Source organism: Leptopilina heterotoma, unplaced genomic scaffold (genome assembly GCF_015476425.1).
Source record: "Leptopilina heterotoma isolate Lh14 unplaced genomic scaffold, ASM1547642v1 Lhet_160, whole genome shotgun sequence".
NCBI classification, from domain to species: domain Eukaryota; kingdom Metazoa; phylum Arthropoda; class Insecta; order Hymenoptera; family Figitidae; genus Leptopilina; species Leptopilina heterotoma.
The window spans coordinates 372,924-390,834 of record NW_025110875.1 but is presented as its reverse complement, the minus strand read 5'-3'; the positions used below and the strand labels follow the sequence as shown (position 1 = coordinate 390,834).

The window sequence follows — 17,911 nt, the reverse complement described above, 5'->3', positions numbered from 1 at the left end:
TATTTTGCTTTACCCTTTTCTTATTTTATTAGCACTTAAGTATTTAAATTTATTAGATGGTGATATACTAATAATAATATAATAATATTAATAATATAATAATAATATACTTCTTATTTTTGGGCCACTAATATTTGATTAAATATGTATGCTTTTTTGTGGCCTAATGGCTTTCATTTTTTATTTATATCAATACATGACGCGTTTTTGGCGCAGAATTCTGCGCCCTCTTCAGATGTATTTAAACGAACATTTTTGAGTACTTTTTTGGTTTTAAGCTTTTAAACAATTTTTAAAATTGTGTATACATAGGAAGATAATTTTTACATTTTCGATTTTGGTTTCCAAAAATCTTGACGTTTATATATATTTCGAGTAAAACCATTTTTAACCATTAAAAATGTTTAAAAATTAAAATTTAATTTATTACACTATTGTTAAAAAATATGCGACTATTTACAAGAATTCAATTGAAAAAAATATGTTGCCCTCATGGGCGAAAACATTTTCATATGCACTTTGCGCGGGGGCTCGCTCTGCTCGCAAGTTTTAGCGCGCCTCGGTGTGCGCGAGAAGTAGTCGTCGCGCTTCGCGCAGTTTTAAATGTTACATTTTCCTTATATATTTACGTTTTCCTTTATTGGATTCCTAATTTGGAATCTGTAACTTAAATGTGTTAATGATTTGGAATATTGGACCCAACAGATTAGTGATTTTGAAATTTCTGATCTGAGTGAAATTGTACTTTTCTTTTTCAGTGACATTATTGAAATTTAATGGAATATTCAAAATCATTAAATTGATCAAAATCTGTCTCAGTAATTTCCTATTCAAATCGCAGTTTGAAAAATACTTTCGGATAAGTTCCTCATCTGGTGAAGTCCAGCAACAATTCATCCTAAAAAAATATATAATATATAATCAATCCTAAAGCGTCCCATATTGTTGGTCCTCCGATGTGGAGCCAAAAATATTCATTTGGCACTATGTCTTCAGGCTCCACATCGGAGGACCACATATATATTTGGTCCTCTGACGTGGAGCCTGAAGACAGTGCCAAATGAATATTTTTGGCTCCACGTCAGAGTACCAACTATATGGGACGCTTCAGAATTGAATTACATATCTACTTATTAGTTTATACTTACTGCTCTTGTAAGATAAAAGAAACTGCAATTCTTGGACATAAATTTTGCCAATTCTCTAAAAATCTATCTATTCCCCCCATTCGAATAAAAAACAGCAAAAGAAATTCATCAACTTTAGATGATATTACGTTCGTTAATTTGAATACTTTTAGCCGCAGGCGTTTGCAAAATTGCAATGTCAGTTCAGGTAATACTTTTAATGAAATCAAATAATCTTTTAATTTTAATAATGCAAAAACATCATTTAAAAAAAATGAATCCAAAGGAATGAATGATGTTAACGGATTATCCCAAATTGATGAATACAAAACAATTCCTAGATTATTGGCGATGGGTTTAGAACGATCGGCGTCTCTTTTTAAAATCAAATTTTTCTGATAGAATGTAATGATTTTCCTGATGAAAGTGTAAGCTTCCTCATCGTACAGGGATTTTTCCAGAATATCAACCACTTTTTTCAACATGAATTCAATTTCACACTTTGTAAACATTTCGTTTGTCTTCATCGACATTTCTCTTCTTAACACACTACTATCGGTTTCATAAGTGAAATTTTTCACGACATAAGGCTTCGATGTACCATAGAACCTTTCCGTGTCTATTAGCAATGATTCCAAGGGAACATTAATTTTATATGAATCGTCAATAGCTTTCTCTTGTTTAATTACCGGATCATCCACTCCCCTAAGAAGAATACAAATAATGTAAGTTAAAACCTGTGTCCTCTGACGTGGAGCCAATAAATATTCCTTTGGCACTATGTCTTCATGCTCTACATCGGAGGACCAAATATATATTTGGTCCTCGGATGTAGAGCCAAAAAATATTCCTTTGGCACTATGTCTTCAGGCTCCACATCGGAGGACCAAATATATATTTGGTCCTCCGATGTAGAGCCTAAAATATTCTTCTGGCACTGACTTCATGCTCCACATCGGAGGACCATATATATATTTGGCCCTCCGATGTGGAGCATGAAGACATAGTGTCAAAGGAATATTTTGGCTCCACGTCAAAAGACTGACCTTATGGGACGCTTCAGGAGGCATTGTTCTTTTTGAAAATAATATTCACATTTCTGTTTGTGAAGGCATAAGGTTAGTCCTTGGACGTAGAGCCAGAAAAATAGAGTATACATTACTTTAATAAAGCTTCTAGATCACTGATAGAGAGGGAACTATTTAATTCTTCCTTTATCCACTGCACTCTGGGTGGAGACCTTTGATTCATCGCCATAACTGATTTAACACGAGAAGTAAGAATTTCTTCCAACAAAGCAATTTGATAACTATTAAGACTTAGAATGGGATGCAGTATTTTGTCTTGAGATAAGAGAAAGTATGTAGTACTGCTCTGAAAGTGATAAACAAATATTTGTAAAAAAATAAATAAAAAAATTCCTAGATTATCAACAATTCCTAGATTATTGGCGATGGGTTTAGAACGATCGGCGTCTCTTTTTAAAATCAAATTTTTCTGATAGAATGTAATGATTTTCCTGATGAAAGTGTAAGCTTCCTCATCGTACAGGGATTACTTAGAAAATGATTACTTAGAATGGGATGCAGTATTTTGTCTTGAGATAAGAGAAAGTATGTAGTACTGCTCTGAAAGTGGTCATACTGAGAAATTACTTTTTGACTGAATTGAAGAAAAACTTTCAGACTGTCTCCCCCATTTCCTCGCAAAAACTGTTAAACAGTAAAAAAAATAAGGAATCAATATTAATGAATTGTCTGTCTTTTTACGCGGGTCATAGGTTCAACTTAAAAAAAATTATAATTATAATTAATACTCACAAATGAAAGAATCAATTTGCAAGCTGTTATAGATAAACAGAAATTTCAAACGACATTATCGTTAAAAACGTTTCTCGTCATCTGCCTTCCTGTAGCTAATTTCAGTTCAACAAAATTTTGTAGATTTTTTAAATTAGGATAACTCTTGAAATTAATAAAAAACTTGAGAATTTTTTGAACTTTTTCTGAATGATGTAGAATGTTCCACAGATTAAAAAATTCGTCAATGTCGAGGACTCGAAAAGAGGTCTCAAAAAAAAGTTCCGGGTATCTTAAAAAGAAGTAAAGGATGTCTGTGTGTTTAACAGAATACATCTTTGAAAGGAATTCCGTTAATTTAGTTATATAATAAAATCTAAATGATTGCTCCTTTCTCTGCATCAGAGCAGTATAAAGTTTCTCTTCTTCGCTAAACATGATCGTCCACCTCTCTGACACATCACTCAAATCACTCAAATCACTGTTAAAGACATCTCCTAATCCTTTACTATCGTCTTCCGCAAACCACTCATAAACATCAAGATCATTTATCCACGAAATTCCACTGCTTTTACGCCAACCGCAAACTTTTAACCTAGTAACATATTCACATTTCACTACATTAGTAATGGGAAACAACGACAAACATTTCGGAGGAGCCATTGCAACCACACGCAACCGAGGTGCAATACAAAATGAGCTTTTCCAATGGGGGTTTTTCTTGTTTTAAAACAAGATTTTCCCCCATTCTATTTACAGATGACAGCACTTGGGTGATGCAATTACATTGTAAATCGCGATCATATAAAAATTGAAACATTTCCCTATTCGTGCAGGGACATGAAGGACCTAAAAAAATTTATAATATAGCCACCATGAATAGAAACTGTGTGTTGGAATTCTTACCCGCATGGCATGTCGCTTTTGTTCCATCTTGTTTTATTACAACCGGTTTTGTGTCCTCTTTAATAATTGTTTCTTCTCCTTCTTTTTGAAGAAGCGACATTCCTACAAAAAATTATAAATGTAGACATTTAGCAGTGTCTATAATTGTTAATTTTTATTATAATCGTATAATTTTACCTGGAAGGAAGAACAACATTGCTGCATATTGAAATTCTTCTAATTTGTCCTTATTTAGGGCATTATTAAATGTCGGAATACCTCTTATCTCGACTTTTCCATTTTTCAACAACGACACACGTATCGACAATTGTAACGCCCGTGACGACTGTGACAACTGTGACGTCTCCAACGACTGTGACGATTTTCGATAATAGGTGAACTGAGACTGACATATTATCCAATATCATCTTCATTAACAAGATTTGATATGGATTGTATGTTTTTAAATCCTCCCATTCTGTGTCCAATCGACACCCAATAGTCGATAATTCCTCATATCCTTCCTTGTAATGATGTACTACATTTACACCAAACTGTAGCCAAAAATGAATGTCCATCTTCCAGTCCTCTCTTTTTTCTAGGAGCAGTTGGTGGCGACGGCTCCTTGCCTCGCTTACTGGATATGTAGCGCTGCCTTCCGGCCTGGTCCAATTCGTTGACCAAAGTTCTAAAATCCCTTGGTTCCCTAGACACTTCCACCGGAAGTGGTTCTGGCAATCCAGGGACCATGTTGATGGGACTCTCATCCGGGAAAACAATTTCTTCCTTTATAGCATAGTGAGCATGCTCTTCCTCAAACGAATACAACTCGTAGAAAGTAAAGAGGCTAGAACAATAATACAAAAAACAATCAGTCACCTGCCCAGTAAATTTTGCAAACTACTAAATTTTGTTCGCAAAATTTGGCCATCTTTGGACGTCCTATGGGGCTCAGATATTTTTTATTTTTTTACCTCAACAGAATGCAAAAATAAAAAATATCTGAGCCCCATAGACCGTCCAAAGATGGCTAATCACTCTAATTAATTAATTAAAATTATTTTGATTAGCTAACTGGTCGAACATTCAACCAATACAAGATGCAATTAATTACCAGCCTAGCCTTCTAGTAACTTACAAGTAATTTAAAAATGTTCTTGTTGCACTTTCCAACTCGCCTATGGTGATCCTGTTCTCTGCAATGTATTTCAGGGTGAGCAAATTGTTAGTTTTTCCAATCCGATAAAGACTTCTCAGGTGGTCCGCGAGAATATCCTCGTGTTCACTCTCGCCGTCCAAAAAATCACGAAGCAGCCATTCCAGAAACTTATCTACCGTTGAAACCCCAATGTTCCCAATCGACTTTGCCTTAACATTTGGATGTTTTGCATAATAACTGTAGGAATAAATAAATATTTAAAAGTTATTCTTTTTTTTGAATTGAAATAGGGCAAATAATTCCCGACCATTTAATCAAAAGAGACAGTATTCTAATTGTGCGCACAATTTTCTAGTACTGCCTCTTATTCGTAAATGGTCGGCAATTATTTGCCTCACTTCAATTGAAAAAAAAATATTTTTCAACCAATTTGCGAATATTTAATTTCTTTCTCAAATAAATTTTTAAATAAATATTTGAAACTTATTCTTTTTTTTCAATTGAAATAGGGCAAATAATTCCCGACCATTTATTCAAAAGAGACAGTATTCTAATTGTGCGCACAATTTTCTAGTACTGCGTCTTATTCGTAAATGGTCGGCAATCATTTGCCCCACTTCAGTTGAAAAAAAAGATATTTTTTAACCAATTTGCGAATATTTAATTTCTTTCTCAAATAAATTTTTAAATAAATAGTTGAAAGTTTTTCTTTTTTTTCAATTGAAATAAGGCAAATAATTCCCGACCATTTATTCAAAAGAGACAGATTTCAATAGAAAAAATAATTTTTAAATAAATACTTCAAAGTTATTCTTTTTTTGTAAACACTATGACGATATAGCCTTACAGTAGGAATATTTAGTGATGGCAACATATTTAGCACTACAATTAGAATATTTCAGTTTAAAAGAAATTTCATGTGCATTCTGGCGCAAACTAAGCGTATTGTGGAAAGAAATTTGTTTGCAAAATTTAGCAGGCAGATATTTTTTATTTTTCTATCTAAACAGAATGCAAAAGGTCCGATTCAATTCCATAAAGATGGTGAAATTATTTTTTTTAAGCGTTGCCCTCTGAGCAAGTGGAGCTATTCCCAGATAATATGACTGGTAATGATCAGAGAGCAAAATTAAAAAAATTTTTCCACCATCTTTATGGAATTGAATCGGACCTTTTGCATTCTGTTTAGATAGAAAAATAAAAAATATCTGAGCCCCATAGGCCGTCCAAAGATGGTTAATCACTCTAATTAATTAATTAAAATTATTTTCTTTAGTTAACTGGTCGAGCATTCAACCAATACAAGATGCAATTAATTTAATAGCCTGCTAAATTTTGCAAACAAATTTTTTTCACAATACTCTTAGTTGGCAAACACTTTTGAGCGCTAAAAAATCCTCTGTACAATTCAATTAGTTAATTAATTCATTAGAGTCTTGAATTATTAATTAATTGTTTTACTTACTATACAAGTAAATATCGCCCGCACAAAAGAGGAGAATGTGACAGGAGATCCGTCGTATGCAAGTCTAATCCTGTGTTATTGCGAAGAAAACAACCCAAAGATTGCAGCGTCGCTTCAGTCACAGCTCCCGTCAAGCCAAATGCTTGTTCCCGAATCACTTTTAAATGTTCACTGTTTGATAAGTTTATATTTTTCTTCTCATTTTCCTCACTCCAAAAATAGATTTTGCATAGAGCAAGAAAATCTCTGGCGAAATATTCGTCATTGTACTGTAGAACATTTTTTTCTTCACTCATGATTGAAGAGGGACTTTGGAAAGATGCCAACGATTACTGTTTTCTTTTTATTGTTTGTTTGTTTTGTTTTAGCAGCGCAACTGTTCGTCCAATTTTGTCACAGTGTAGAAGGCGTAGAAGGTCGACTCATTCGCTGATCGCTGCTTAGTTCTGTTGCCATCTGCTGGCGAGAAACTTAACTACATTCAAATGTTTTTTCAAATGTAGAAAATAAAATAAAAAATATCTAATCACTCTAATTAATTAAAATTATTTTCTTTAGCTAACTGATTTTACGTCCGAAAAATCGTCTAATTTTACAACCAATTGACTAATTGAATTGTACAGAGGATTTTTCAGTGCTCAAAAGTGTTTGCCAACTAAGAGTATTGTGGAAAAAAATTTGTTTGCAAAATTTAGCAGGCTATTAATTAATTGCATCTTGTATTGGTTGAATGCTCGACCAGTTAACTAAAGAAAATAATTTTAATTAATTAATTAGAGTGATTAGCCATCCTTTAACAAGATACTGGTATGAAAAATACACTTGCTTTCGTCAAAGGACAAATTTGATTGTTCAAATTATTTTTATTTTCTGAAGATTCCCATATAATTTGTCTTTTAACGAGAGTAATTGCAATTACAGAACTTGCTTTATTGATTTTCCATATAATTAGTACAACAATTGCAATATATTGAATGTTGTATTAAATATATGAAAAATCCATAAAGCCAGTATGAAGAAAGTATTTTCTCTCGTCAAAGGACAAACTATATAAAAAGTTTCAGGAGTCAAAATTACCTTCAAAAATCATATGCACAATGTCACAGGTTACGCTGTATAGTTTGTCCTTTAACAAGATACTGGTATGAAAAATACACTTGCTCTCGTCAAAGGACAAATTTGATTGTGTAAATTATTTTATTTTTCTGAAGATTCCCGTATAATTTGTCTTTTAACGAGAGTAATGGCAATTACAGAACTTGCTCTATTGATTTTCCATATAATTAGTACAACAATTGCAATATATTGAATGTTGTATTAAATATATGAAAAATCCATAAAGCCAGTATGAAGAAAGTATTTTCTCTCGTCAAAGGACAAACTATATAAAAAGTTTCAGGAGTCAAAATTACCTTCAAAAATCATATGCACAATGTCACAGCTCCACAAATTTTTGCACAAATTGGTTGGTCAATTAGTCTCAAAGTTAAGCGATATGTGTCATTTTATTTTGATTTTGGCTAAGTGGTCGGACGTTGAAACTCTTCTAATTTTACAACCAATTGACTAATTGAATTGTACAGAGGATTTTTCAGCGCTCAAAAGTGTTTGCCAACTAAGAGTATTGTGGAAAAAAATTTGTTTGCATAATTTAGCAGGCTATTAATTAATTGCATCTTGTATTGGTTGAATGCTCGACCAGTTAACTAAAGAAAATAATTTTAATTAATTAATTAGAGTGATTAGCCATCTTTGGACGGCCTATGGGGCTCAGATATTTTTTATTTTTCTATCTAAACAGAATGCAAAAGGTCCGATTCACTTCCATAAAGATGGTGAAATTATTTTTTTAATCGTTGCCCTCTGAGCAAGTGGAGCTATTCCCAGATAATATGACTGGTAATGATCAGAGAGCAACGATTAAAAAAATTTTTCCACCATCTTTATGGAATTGAATCGGACCTTTTGCATTCTGTTTAGATAGAAAAATAAAAAATATCTGAGCCCCATAGGCCGTCCAAGGATGGCTAATCACTCTAATTAATTAATTAAAAATATTTTCTTTAGTTAACTGGTCGAGCATTCAACCAATACAAGATACAATTAATTAATAGCCTGCTAAATTTTGCAAACAAATTTTTTTCACAATACTCTTAGTTGGCAAACACTTTTGAGCGCTGAAAAATCCTCTGTACAATTCAATTAGTCAATTGGTTGTAAAATTAGAAGAGTTTCAACGTCCGACCACTTAGCTAAAATCAAAATAAAATGACACATATCGCTTAACTTTGAGACTAATTGACCAACCAATTTGTGACAAACTATATAAAAAGTTTCAGGAGTGAAAATTACCTTCAAAAATCATATGCACAATGTCACAGGTTACACTGTATAGTTTGTCCTTTAACAAGATACTGGTATGAAAAAAAACACTTGCTCTCGTCAAAGGACAAATTTGATTGTGTAAATTATTTTATTTTTCTGAAGATTCCCATATAATTTGTCTTTTAACGAGAGTAATTGCAATTACAGAACTTGCTTTATTGATTTTCCATATAATTAGTACAACAATTGCAATATATTGAATGTTGTATTAAATATATGAAAAATCCATAAAGCCAGTATGAAGAAAGTATTTTCTCTCGTCAAAGGACAAACTATACAGTTTACTATACATATTTGCCAACTATGCAAATTGTGGAAAATAATTTTTTTTCTTCAATTAATTCATAAGAGTCTGTAATTGAACCGCCGGCGACAAAAAGGGCATACGCATGACTTTCGTTGGCCCCGCGTACAGCGATTTTACGGCTGCGCGAGGGGCTAACGAAAACCGTGAGCACGCCCTTTTGGTCGCCGGCGGTTCAATTAATAATTAATTATTATACTCACTGTTACATTTTAGCAGTTTTTCAACCACGGATTAACATCTAAGATATGTTTCCTGGTCTCCCCGTAATCATAAGTGAGTTCAACCCCTACTGGAATGAAACTCTTCGCAACAAATACCAGTCTCGGCAACGACTCTACTTCAACAACTTTGGAAAGAAGCAAGGGGTTCTTTCGCGAATGATTAATCAAACGCCCCAAGTAATTTGACTCAGCTGTTGCGTCAATGCAAAAACATTTTTCTTTGAAATAAAAATAGTAAAGATAAAATCTTGTGCCTTCTCCATCCCCTTGAAGACGTTCGAGCTGAGTCCCTTCATGCCCACTCAAAAGGCGCCCAACGTATTCAACCACAAACTCATCTTTCTCGAAACATTTTGTTGTAAAAACTCCTCGTCCTTTCTGTCCGCAGTCTTTAATAGTCAGCCCATCTTGGCAATTATCTAAAATTTTAATTTTCATTAAAGCTTCTCTATCGCTTTTCAAATTTGAAGCAGTCTTCCGCTGCGGCCTGATAGTGCGTAACTGGCTTCCCTGAAAAATAATAAATTTTGCAAACATAAATTTTCAAAGCTAGACGATTTGTGTAATTTAATTTTTTATATTTTAGATAACTGGTCGGACGTAAAAACTCCTCTAATTTTGAAATTAATTGACTAATTGCATTGTGCAAAGGATTTTTCAGCGATTAAAAGTACTTGCAAACTACGCGTAATGTGGCAAAATTTACTAGGCTGGTAATTAATTGCATCTTGTATTGGTCGATCATTTACCCAATACAAGATGCAATTAATTACCAGCCTAGTAAATTTTATTAAAATTTTTTTCACAATATGCGTTGTTTGCAAACACTTTTAAGCGATGAAAAATCATTTGCACAATTCAATTTGTCCATTAATTTAAAAATGAGGCGAGTTTTTACGTTCGACTAGTTACCTAAAGTAAAAATTAATTCTAATTAATTATTTTATTTTAGGTATTTAACTTACGGAAGCAGATTTGGATTTGGCACCTTTTAATGTCCGCGAGCTTACCGGTGTGCTCTCCTTATTCTGTTCCGAACAGAAATCACCAACTGGTTCCTGTTTGACCAGATTCTTCGCATCTTCAATCTAAAATTATAATTTTCTTACAGTAGGAATATTTTAATTAATTAATTAGAGTGATAAGCCATCCTTGGACGGCCTATGGGGCTCAGATATTTTTTATTTTTCTATCTAAACAGAATGCAAAAGGTCCGATTCAATTCCATAAAGATGGTGGAAAAATTTTTTTAATCGTTGCTCTCTGATCATTACCAGTCATATTATCTGGGAATAGCTCCAGTTGCTCAGAGGGCAACGATTAAAAAAATAATTTCACCATCTTTATGGAAGTGAATCGGACCTTTTGCATTCTGTTTAGATAGAAAAATAAAAAATATCTGAGCCCCATAGGCCGTCCAAAGATGGCTAATCACTCTAATTAATTAATTAAAATTATTTTCTTTAGTTAACTGGTCGAGCATTCAACCAATACAAGATGCAATTAATTAATAGCCTGCTAAATTATGCAAACAAATTTTTTTTCACAATACTCTTAGTTTGCAAACACTTTTGAGCGCTGAAAAATCCTCTGGACAATTCAATTAGTCAATTGGTTTTAAAATTAGACGAATTTTTATGTCCGATCACTTAGCTAAAATCAAAATAAAATGACACATATCGATTAACTTTGAGACTAATTGAATTGTGCAAAGGATTTTATGGCTCTTGAAGGAATTTTGATTACCTTAAAGATTCCTCTTTTTAGCCGCTCTTGCTTCCAGGGGCTACCGCCCTCTTCCTTTCGGCACTTTGATTTTAGTGATGTCAGCTCATTCGACTCCAGTGCACTTGCCTTATTCTGTTCCGAACAGAAATCACCAACTGGTTCCTGTGTGACCAGATTCTTCGCATCTTCAATCTAAAATTATAATTTTCTTACAGTAGGAATATTTTAATTAATTGATTAGAGTGATAAGCCATCCTTGGACGGCCTATGGGGCTCAGATATTTTTTATTTTTCTATCTAAACAGAATGCAAAAGGTCCGATTCAATTCCATAAAGATGGTGGAAAAATTTTTTTAATCGTTGCTCTCTGATCATTACCAGTCATATTATCTGGGAATAGCTCCAGTTGCTCAGAGGGCAACGATTAAAAAAATAATTTCACCATCTTTATGGAAGTGAATCGGACCTTTTGCATTCTGTTTAGATAGAAAAATAAAAAATATCTGAGCCCCATAGGCCGTCCAAAGATGGCTAATCACTCTAATTAATTAATTAAAATTATTTTCTTTAGTTAACTGGTCGAGCATTCAACCAATACAAGATGCAATTAATTAATAGCCTGCTAAATTATGCAAACAAATTTTTTTTCACAATACTCTTAGTTTGCAAACACTTTTGAGCGCTGAAAAATCCTCTGGACAATTCAATTAGTCAATTGGTTTTAAAATTAGACGAATTTTTATGTCCGATCACTTAGCTAAAATCAAAATAAAATGACACATATCGATTAACTTTGAGACTAATTGAATTGTGCAAAGGATTTTATGGCTCTTGAAGGAATTTTGATTACCTTAAAGATTCCTCTTTTTAGCCGCACTTCCTTCCAGGGGCTACCGCCCTCTTCCTTTCGGCACTTTGATTTTAGTGATGTCAGCTCATTCGACTCCAGTGCACTTGCCTTATTCTGTTCCGAACAGAAATCACCAACTGGTTCCTGTGTGACCAGATTCTTCGGATCTTCAATCTAAAATTATAATTTTCTTACAGTAGGAATATTTTAATTAATTAATTAGAGTGATTAGCCATCTTTGGACGGCCTACAGGGCTCAGATATTTTTTATTTTTCTATCTAAACAGAATTCAAAAATGAAAATTATCTAAGCCCCATAGGCCGTCCAAAGGTGCCTAATCACTCTAATTAATTAATTAAAATTATTTTGTTTGCCTAACTGGTCGAACATTTACGTAATGCAAGAAATAATCAATCACCTGCATAATAAAACTTACCGTTGCCAAAGTCGTGATTGTATGGACTGCCGATTCATACAATGGTATTTTTTTAAGATGAGGTAGGATATCTGGTGCAATGAGGTCGTATAGAATATGAACTGTTTCGAAGAATGTTTGAAAACATTTCTCTTTGGATACTATTCTCAAGATACAAAATTTTTGAGACATCTCCGCAAGTTTGCAAAGGAGTTTTTTAATAACTGCGAAAACTACTTTACTGACTGTGTCACTTTCAATTTTGAAATATCTGTCCATGATTTCTTCTGTTGTGTCTATTGGGCAAATTTTGTCCTCCTTCGTAATGGTTTGCACTACGAAATTTGTTGATACAAAAATATCATCCCACGGAATGAGAGAGGTAGGATTTTGCTTGAGGTTGTCAAAATTAACTGCGAAAAATTGTTGAGGTTTTATCCTAGATCTTTGGGATAAAATATAGAATTCTATCTTATCTCCCATATTTGGTTAGTTAATATTATTGTTTTTCAAAATTTTTCGTAGATAGAAGATTCATGATTGATTTGAAAACTTTCTAAACCAATTCTCAAAAGTTCATCTCGATATCATTTCTGGTATAGGCTTAATCAAGTTAAAAAAAATTAATGAAATTTACCGACATCAAGAAAAGAGTCAGTAAATTTTATTTATTTTTTTCCACGTGATTAATCCCTCACAACAAAAGGATATCCCTGGGACATCCCTGGGACAATCCGGGATCAGAATAGGATATTCACGGGATATCTCATAAGCCTAAACCAGAAACGATATGGATTTGAAATTTTGGGAATTGGTCATATATCTTTGATTTATTAGAAATTATGAAAAATAGTTATATTATCAACAAATTAAATATGGGCGATAAGATAGAGTTCTATATTTGACACATGTAGGAAAATATTGTTAACTATGACTTACTAAGCAAATTTGTGATGTGAGATTCATGGTTGAAATCTTCTGTCGCGTCAGAAGCTGAAAGACTCATAATTCGCCTTTTATGTTTCTTGAGCAGGCGCTGAATCATTGTTTTGTTCGCGTAAGATATAATAATCACAGAGTTCATGGAACCCTTACTCAAGAACCAAAGAACACTCTTTGCGATTGAAACAATTTCACACTTAAGAAATGTTTCTTCAAACATCTGGCACATATATGTATAAATATTACATATCGATTCATCAAAATTGAATTTATAATTTCTGACATTGCCGTAAAAAGGTTTTTGAACAGGCAGATTTTTTCCGGAGGGCCTCCCACGAGGAACCTTCTTTTCATTGTGATTGCTACACAAGTGCAGGATCATCGACAAAACCTCTAATTGGTAGGCATTGAAATTTAAAATATGATGACCACAATCTTCCAAAGATACTTCAAACGCGACATGACTGTTGTGGAAGTTCATAATAGAAAGGTAATGCGCACTAAAAAGTTTGATACTCCTAATAAAGCAATAAGACGCATCTTTCCGAAGAATCTGTAAAAATTATTATTAATTATTTATATTTCAGGGTCATTCTCACAATCGGGACAAATGACACGTACATTAGATTTTTTTAAATAAATAATAATAATTTTTAAAAACTTTTATGTCCTAATAATAGCATTCATCATGATTTAATCGGATCCTATGAAAAATAAATCGAAAATTTGAAATATTTAAAGATACACGTGTTTATGTAGCATAAAAACTCCCCTCCGTTACCGTTCATGAAGTAAGTTTCATTTGTAGAAAAGGTATTATATTAATTCTGTAATGCAAAAAAATCTTTTGCCCGGTAATATCTACTTATTATTTTATTTGTAATTGAATCATGAAGAATAAAGTAAAATATTTGTTAGGTATTTTTTCCTAGAATTAAATTAGTTTTGTGCAGAAATAAAACTAACATCGGATTTGTAATCAGCAACCTCGAAAACCCCCGAATAACGAATTTCAAGAAAACCTGATGAATTTTTGAAAAAAGTGTCCGCCATATTGGATCCGCCATTTAAAATTTTCAAAAAATAACTTGAAATTCATAATCAGCGACCCCGAAAACCCTCGAATATCGAGTTTCAAGCAAATCCGTTCAATTTTCCAAAAAAGTGTCCGCCATATTATATCCACCATTTTGTATTTTGAGAAACTGACATCGGATTCGTAATCGGTGACCCCTAAAACCCCTGAGTAACGAGTTTTAATAAATTTTGAAACCTATTTAGCTGCGAAAAATTTTCAACAAAAATTCTGAATAAAAAACATTAATTTTTAATAATAATGTTGATAAAGATTGTGACCACGTATTTTATAGGCTTATTAAGATCTCCCTTTTGCCACAGGACTAATAATAAAAGTGATTTTTCAACTTTTTTTAAAATGAAATTTCAATTCTGAATTTGTTCCTTTCTAGAGATTGACCCTTCAGCTTATAATTAAAAACAAAAATAATTATTGATTTTTTTTAGGTATTCAACTTACGAAAGCAGCAGTTGTATTCGCATTCGTTATTGAGTGCAAGAATTTTTCGAATTCTCCCATCTCGAGTTTCTCATCATCCTTAAAAAATTTTACAAAATTTACAAATTTTGCAAACATAAGTTTTCAAAGCTAGACAATTTGTGTAATTTTATTTTTTATATTTTAGCTAACTAGTCGGACGTAAAAACTCGTCTAATTTTAAAACCAATTGACTAATAATGTTCGGGAAAAATGTTTGGATTGAGGGAATTTGTTAGTATAAGAAAGTTTTAATATCAAAAATATTAATAATTTTAATATGAGAATCAAATCCACACTCAAAAGAAGTAACCTTATCTCGTAAAATTAATTAATAACTTAATTAAATTACTTAATATTTTTTTGATGAAAATATTACACCACAATGACCGCAATTCAGAAAACACGAATTAAAAAAAACTAGCTTGTTTGTCGGAACATTCTCCAGAAGGAATTTCGTGCTATGCAAAGGATGATAAGTTGGACAATTTAACAGCTGTCATTATTGGACCTCAAGGAACACCTTACGAAGGCGGACTATTTAAATTGAAAGTAAGCATATCCGAAAAGTATCCGTTCGTACCACCACGAATAAAATTTCTAATATCCGTGGCTGGAAACCTACCATATCCCTAGAAAATCTATTAACGGCAATTCAACTTTTGTTGGGAAATCCAAATCCAGATGATCCTTTGATGATGGAAATCGCCCATGAATTAAAGTACAATAAAACGCAATTCCGAAACGCAGTGAAGCATCTTTAGGAGAGGCATCTTCAGGAGTATAGTGGTCAGTATTACCATGTTGCTTGAACACGCTCAGCAATTATCTGATACAATTGTCGATGATGTGGAAAATTTAAATTAGGGGGTTCTAGAAGATGAAGTGGCGAAAATTTTCAAAAAAACTCCTTATTTTTCAACTCTATCAGGAGCTCTAGAGCGGGACTCTGAGTTAGCGCTGGACTATATAGCGCAGAATATGTTAATTTCTCAAAATTTAATTGTTTAATATGCAAAGTGAGGAGATTTCTTACTGTGCAATGCGACTCAATTCCTCTGTACAATTCAAATAGTCAATTAGTTTCAAAATTAGACGAGTTTTTATACTCGACTAGTTACCTAGAAAAAAATTAATTATAATTAATTATTTTATCTTAGGTATTCAACTTACGGAAGCAGAATTCAGCATTTGTTCTAAACAAAGATTCAAGTCTGAAGGAAGTTTCTGTTCCGAGCAGAAATCACCAACTGATTCCTGTTTGTTGAGATTCTTCGCATCTTCAATCTAAAATTAAAATTTTCTAGTAATGTCTCTTATTCGTAAATGGTCGGGAATTATTTGCCAAACTTCAATTGAAATAAAATAATCACTCTAATTAATTAATTAAAATTATTTTCTTTAGCTAACTGATCGAGCATTCAACCAATACAAGATGCAATTAATTACCAGCCTAGTAAATTTTTTTAAAATTTTTTCCACAATATGCGTAGTTGGCAAACACTTTTGAGCGCTGAAAAATCCTCTGTACAATTCAATTAGTCAATTGGTTTTAAATTTAGACGAGTTTTTATGTCCGACCACTTAGTTAAAGTAAAAATTAATTCCAATTAATTATTTTATTTTAGGTTTTCAACTTACGGAAGCAGATTTGGATTTCGCACTTCTCAATGTCCTCGAGCTGACCGGTACGCTCGCCTTATTCTGTTCCGAACAGAAATCACCAACTGGTTCCTGTGTGACCAGATTCTTCGGATCTTCAATCTAAAATTATAATTTTCTTACAGTAGGAATATTTTAATTAATTAATTAGAGTGATTAGCCATCTTTGGACGGCCTACAGGGCTCAGATATTTTTTATTTTTCTATCTAAACAGAATTCAAAAATGAAAATTATCTAAGCCCCATAGGCCGTCCAAAGGTGCCTAATCACTCTAATTAATTAATTAAAATTATTTTGTTTGCCTAACTGGTCGAACATTTACGTAATGCAAGAAATAATCAATCACCTGCATAATAAAACTTACCGTTGCCAAAGTCGTGATTGTATGTTAGTTAAAGTTAGTTAACTGGTCGAGCATTCAACCAATACAAGATGCAATTAATTAATAGCGCTGAAAAATCCTCTGTACAATTCAATTAGTCAATTGGTTTTAAATTTAGACGAGTTTTTATGTCCGACCACTTAGTTAAAGTAAAAATTAATTCCAATTAATTATTTTATTTTAGGTTTTCAACTTACGGAAGCAGATTTGGATTTCGCACTTCTCAATGTCCTCGAGCTGACCGGTACGCTCGCCTTATTCTGTTCCAAACAGAAATCACCAACTGGTTCCTGTGTGACCAGATTCTTCGCATCTTCAATCTAAAATTATAATTTTCTTACAGTAGGAATATTTTAATTAATTAATTAGAGTGATTAGCCATCTTTGGACGGCCTACAGGGCTCAGATATTTTTTATTTTTCTATCTAAACAGAATTCAAAAATGAAAATTATCTAAGCCCCATAGGCCGTCCAAAGGTGCCTAATCACTCTAATTAATTAATTAAAATTATTTTGTTTGCCTAACTGGTCGAACATTTACGTAATGCAAGAAATAATCAATCACCTGCATAATAAAACTTACCGTTGCCAAAGTCGTGATTGTATGTTAGTTAAAGTTAGTTAACTGGTCGAGCATTCAACCAATACAAGATGCAATTAATTAATAGCGCTGAAAAATCCTCTGTACAATTCAATTAGTCAATTGGTTTTAAATTTAGACGAGTTTTTATGTCCGACCACTTAGTTAAAGTAAAAATTAATTCCAATTAATTATTTTATTTTAGGTTTTCAACTTACGGAAGCAGATTTGGATTTCGCACTTCTCAATGTCCTCGAGCTGACCGGTACGCTCGCCTTATTCTGTTCCAAACAGAAATCACCAACTGGTTCCTGTGTGACCAGATTCTTCGCATCTTCAATCTAAAATTATAATTTTCTTACAGTAGGAATATTTTAATTAATTAATTAGAGTGATTAGCCATCTTTGGACGGCCTACAGGGCTCAGATATTTTTTATTTTTCTATC

At 32.8% G+C, this 17,911-nt stretch overlaps 3 protein-coding genes across 12 annotated transcripts in view; 1 reads left to right on the top strand and 2 right to left on the bottom strand.

Moving 5' to 3' along the window:
• LOC122498870 lies at positions 1-6,878 on the bottom strand. 6 transcript variants are annotated; one of them, XM_043606855.1, is made up of 5 exons: positions 4,010-4,312; positions 2,948-3,934; positions 2,290-2,839; positions 1,149-1,832; positions 1-898 (listed from the first exon to the last, which is right to left on the bottom strand). In XM_043606855.1, exons 3-5 carry the CDS (start codon positions 2,382-2,384, stop codon positions 649-651), a joined length of 1,029 nt encoding a protein of 342 aa, XP_043462790.1. In that variant the 5' UTR covers positions 2,385-2,839; positions 2,948-3,934; positions 4,010-4,312; the 3' UTR covers positions 1-648. The 6 variants fall into 6 exon arrangements, 5 of the variants coding, with proteins under 5 accessions (XP_043462790.1, XP_043462791.1, XP_043462792.1 ...); XM_043606856.1 differs by having other exon boundaries at positions 2,290-3,775; positions 3,833-3,934; XM_043606857.1 differs by having other exon boundaries at positions 2,290-2,755; positions 3,833-3,934.
• Positions 1-17,911, top strand: part of LOC122498864 (pre-rRNA-processing protein TSR1 homolog) — a 179,619-nt gene that overhangs the window by 17,313 nt on the left and 144,395 nt on the right. The gene's annotated exons all lie outside the window — the stretch shown is intronic.
• LOC122498865 lies at positions 6,757-17,828 on the bottom strand. 5 transcript variants are annotated; one of them, XM_043606846.1, is made up of 10 exons: positions 16,481-17,828; positions 16,013-16,126; positions 14,822-14,899; positions 13,282-13,837; positions 12,364-12,755; positions 11,927-12,100; positions 11,095-11,268; positions 10,314-10,436; positions 9,328-9,858; positions 6,797-6,894 (listed from the first exon to the last, which is right to left on the bottom strand). In XM_043606846.1, the coding sequence occupies exons 2-9, from the start codon at positions 16,028-16,030 to the stop codon at positions 9,337-9,339; spliced, it is 2,037 nt and encodes a 678-aa protein (XP_043462781.1). In that variant the 5' UTR covers positions 16,031-16,126; positions 16,481-17,828; the 3' UTR covers positions 6,797-6,894; positions 9,328-9,336. The 5 variants fall into 5 exon arrangements, with proteins under 5 accessions (XP_043462779.1, XP_043462780.1, XP_043462781.1 ...); XM_043606847.1 differs by having other exon boundaries at positions 16,013-17,204; positions 17,683-17,811; XM_043606844.1 differs by lacking the exons at positions 16,013-16,126; positions 16,481-17,828 and having other exon boundaries at positions 6,757-6,891; positions 14,822-14,953.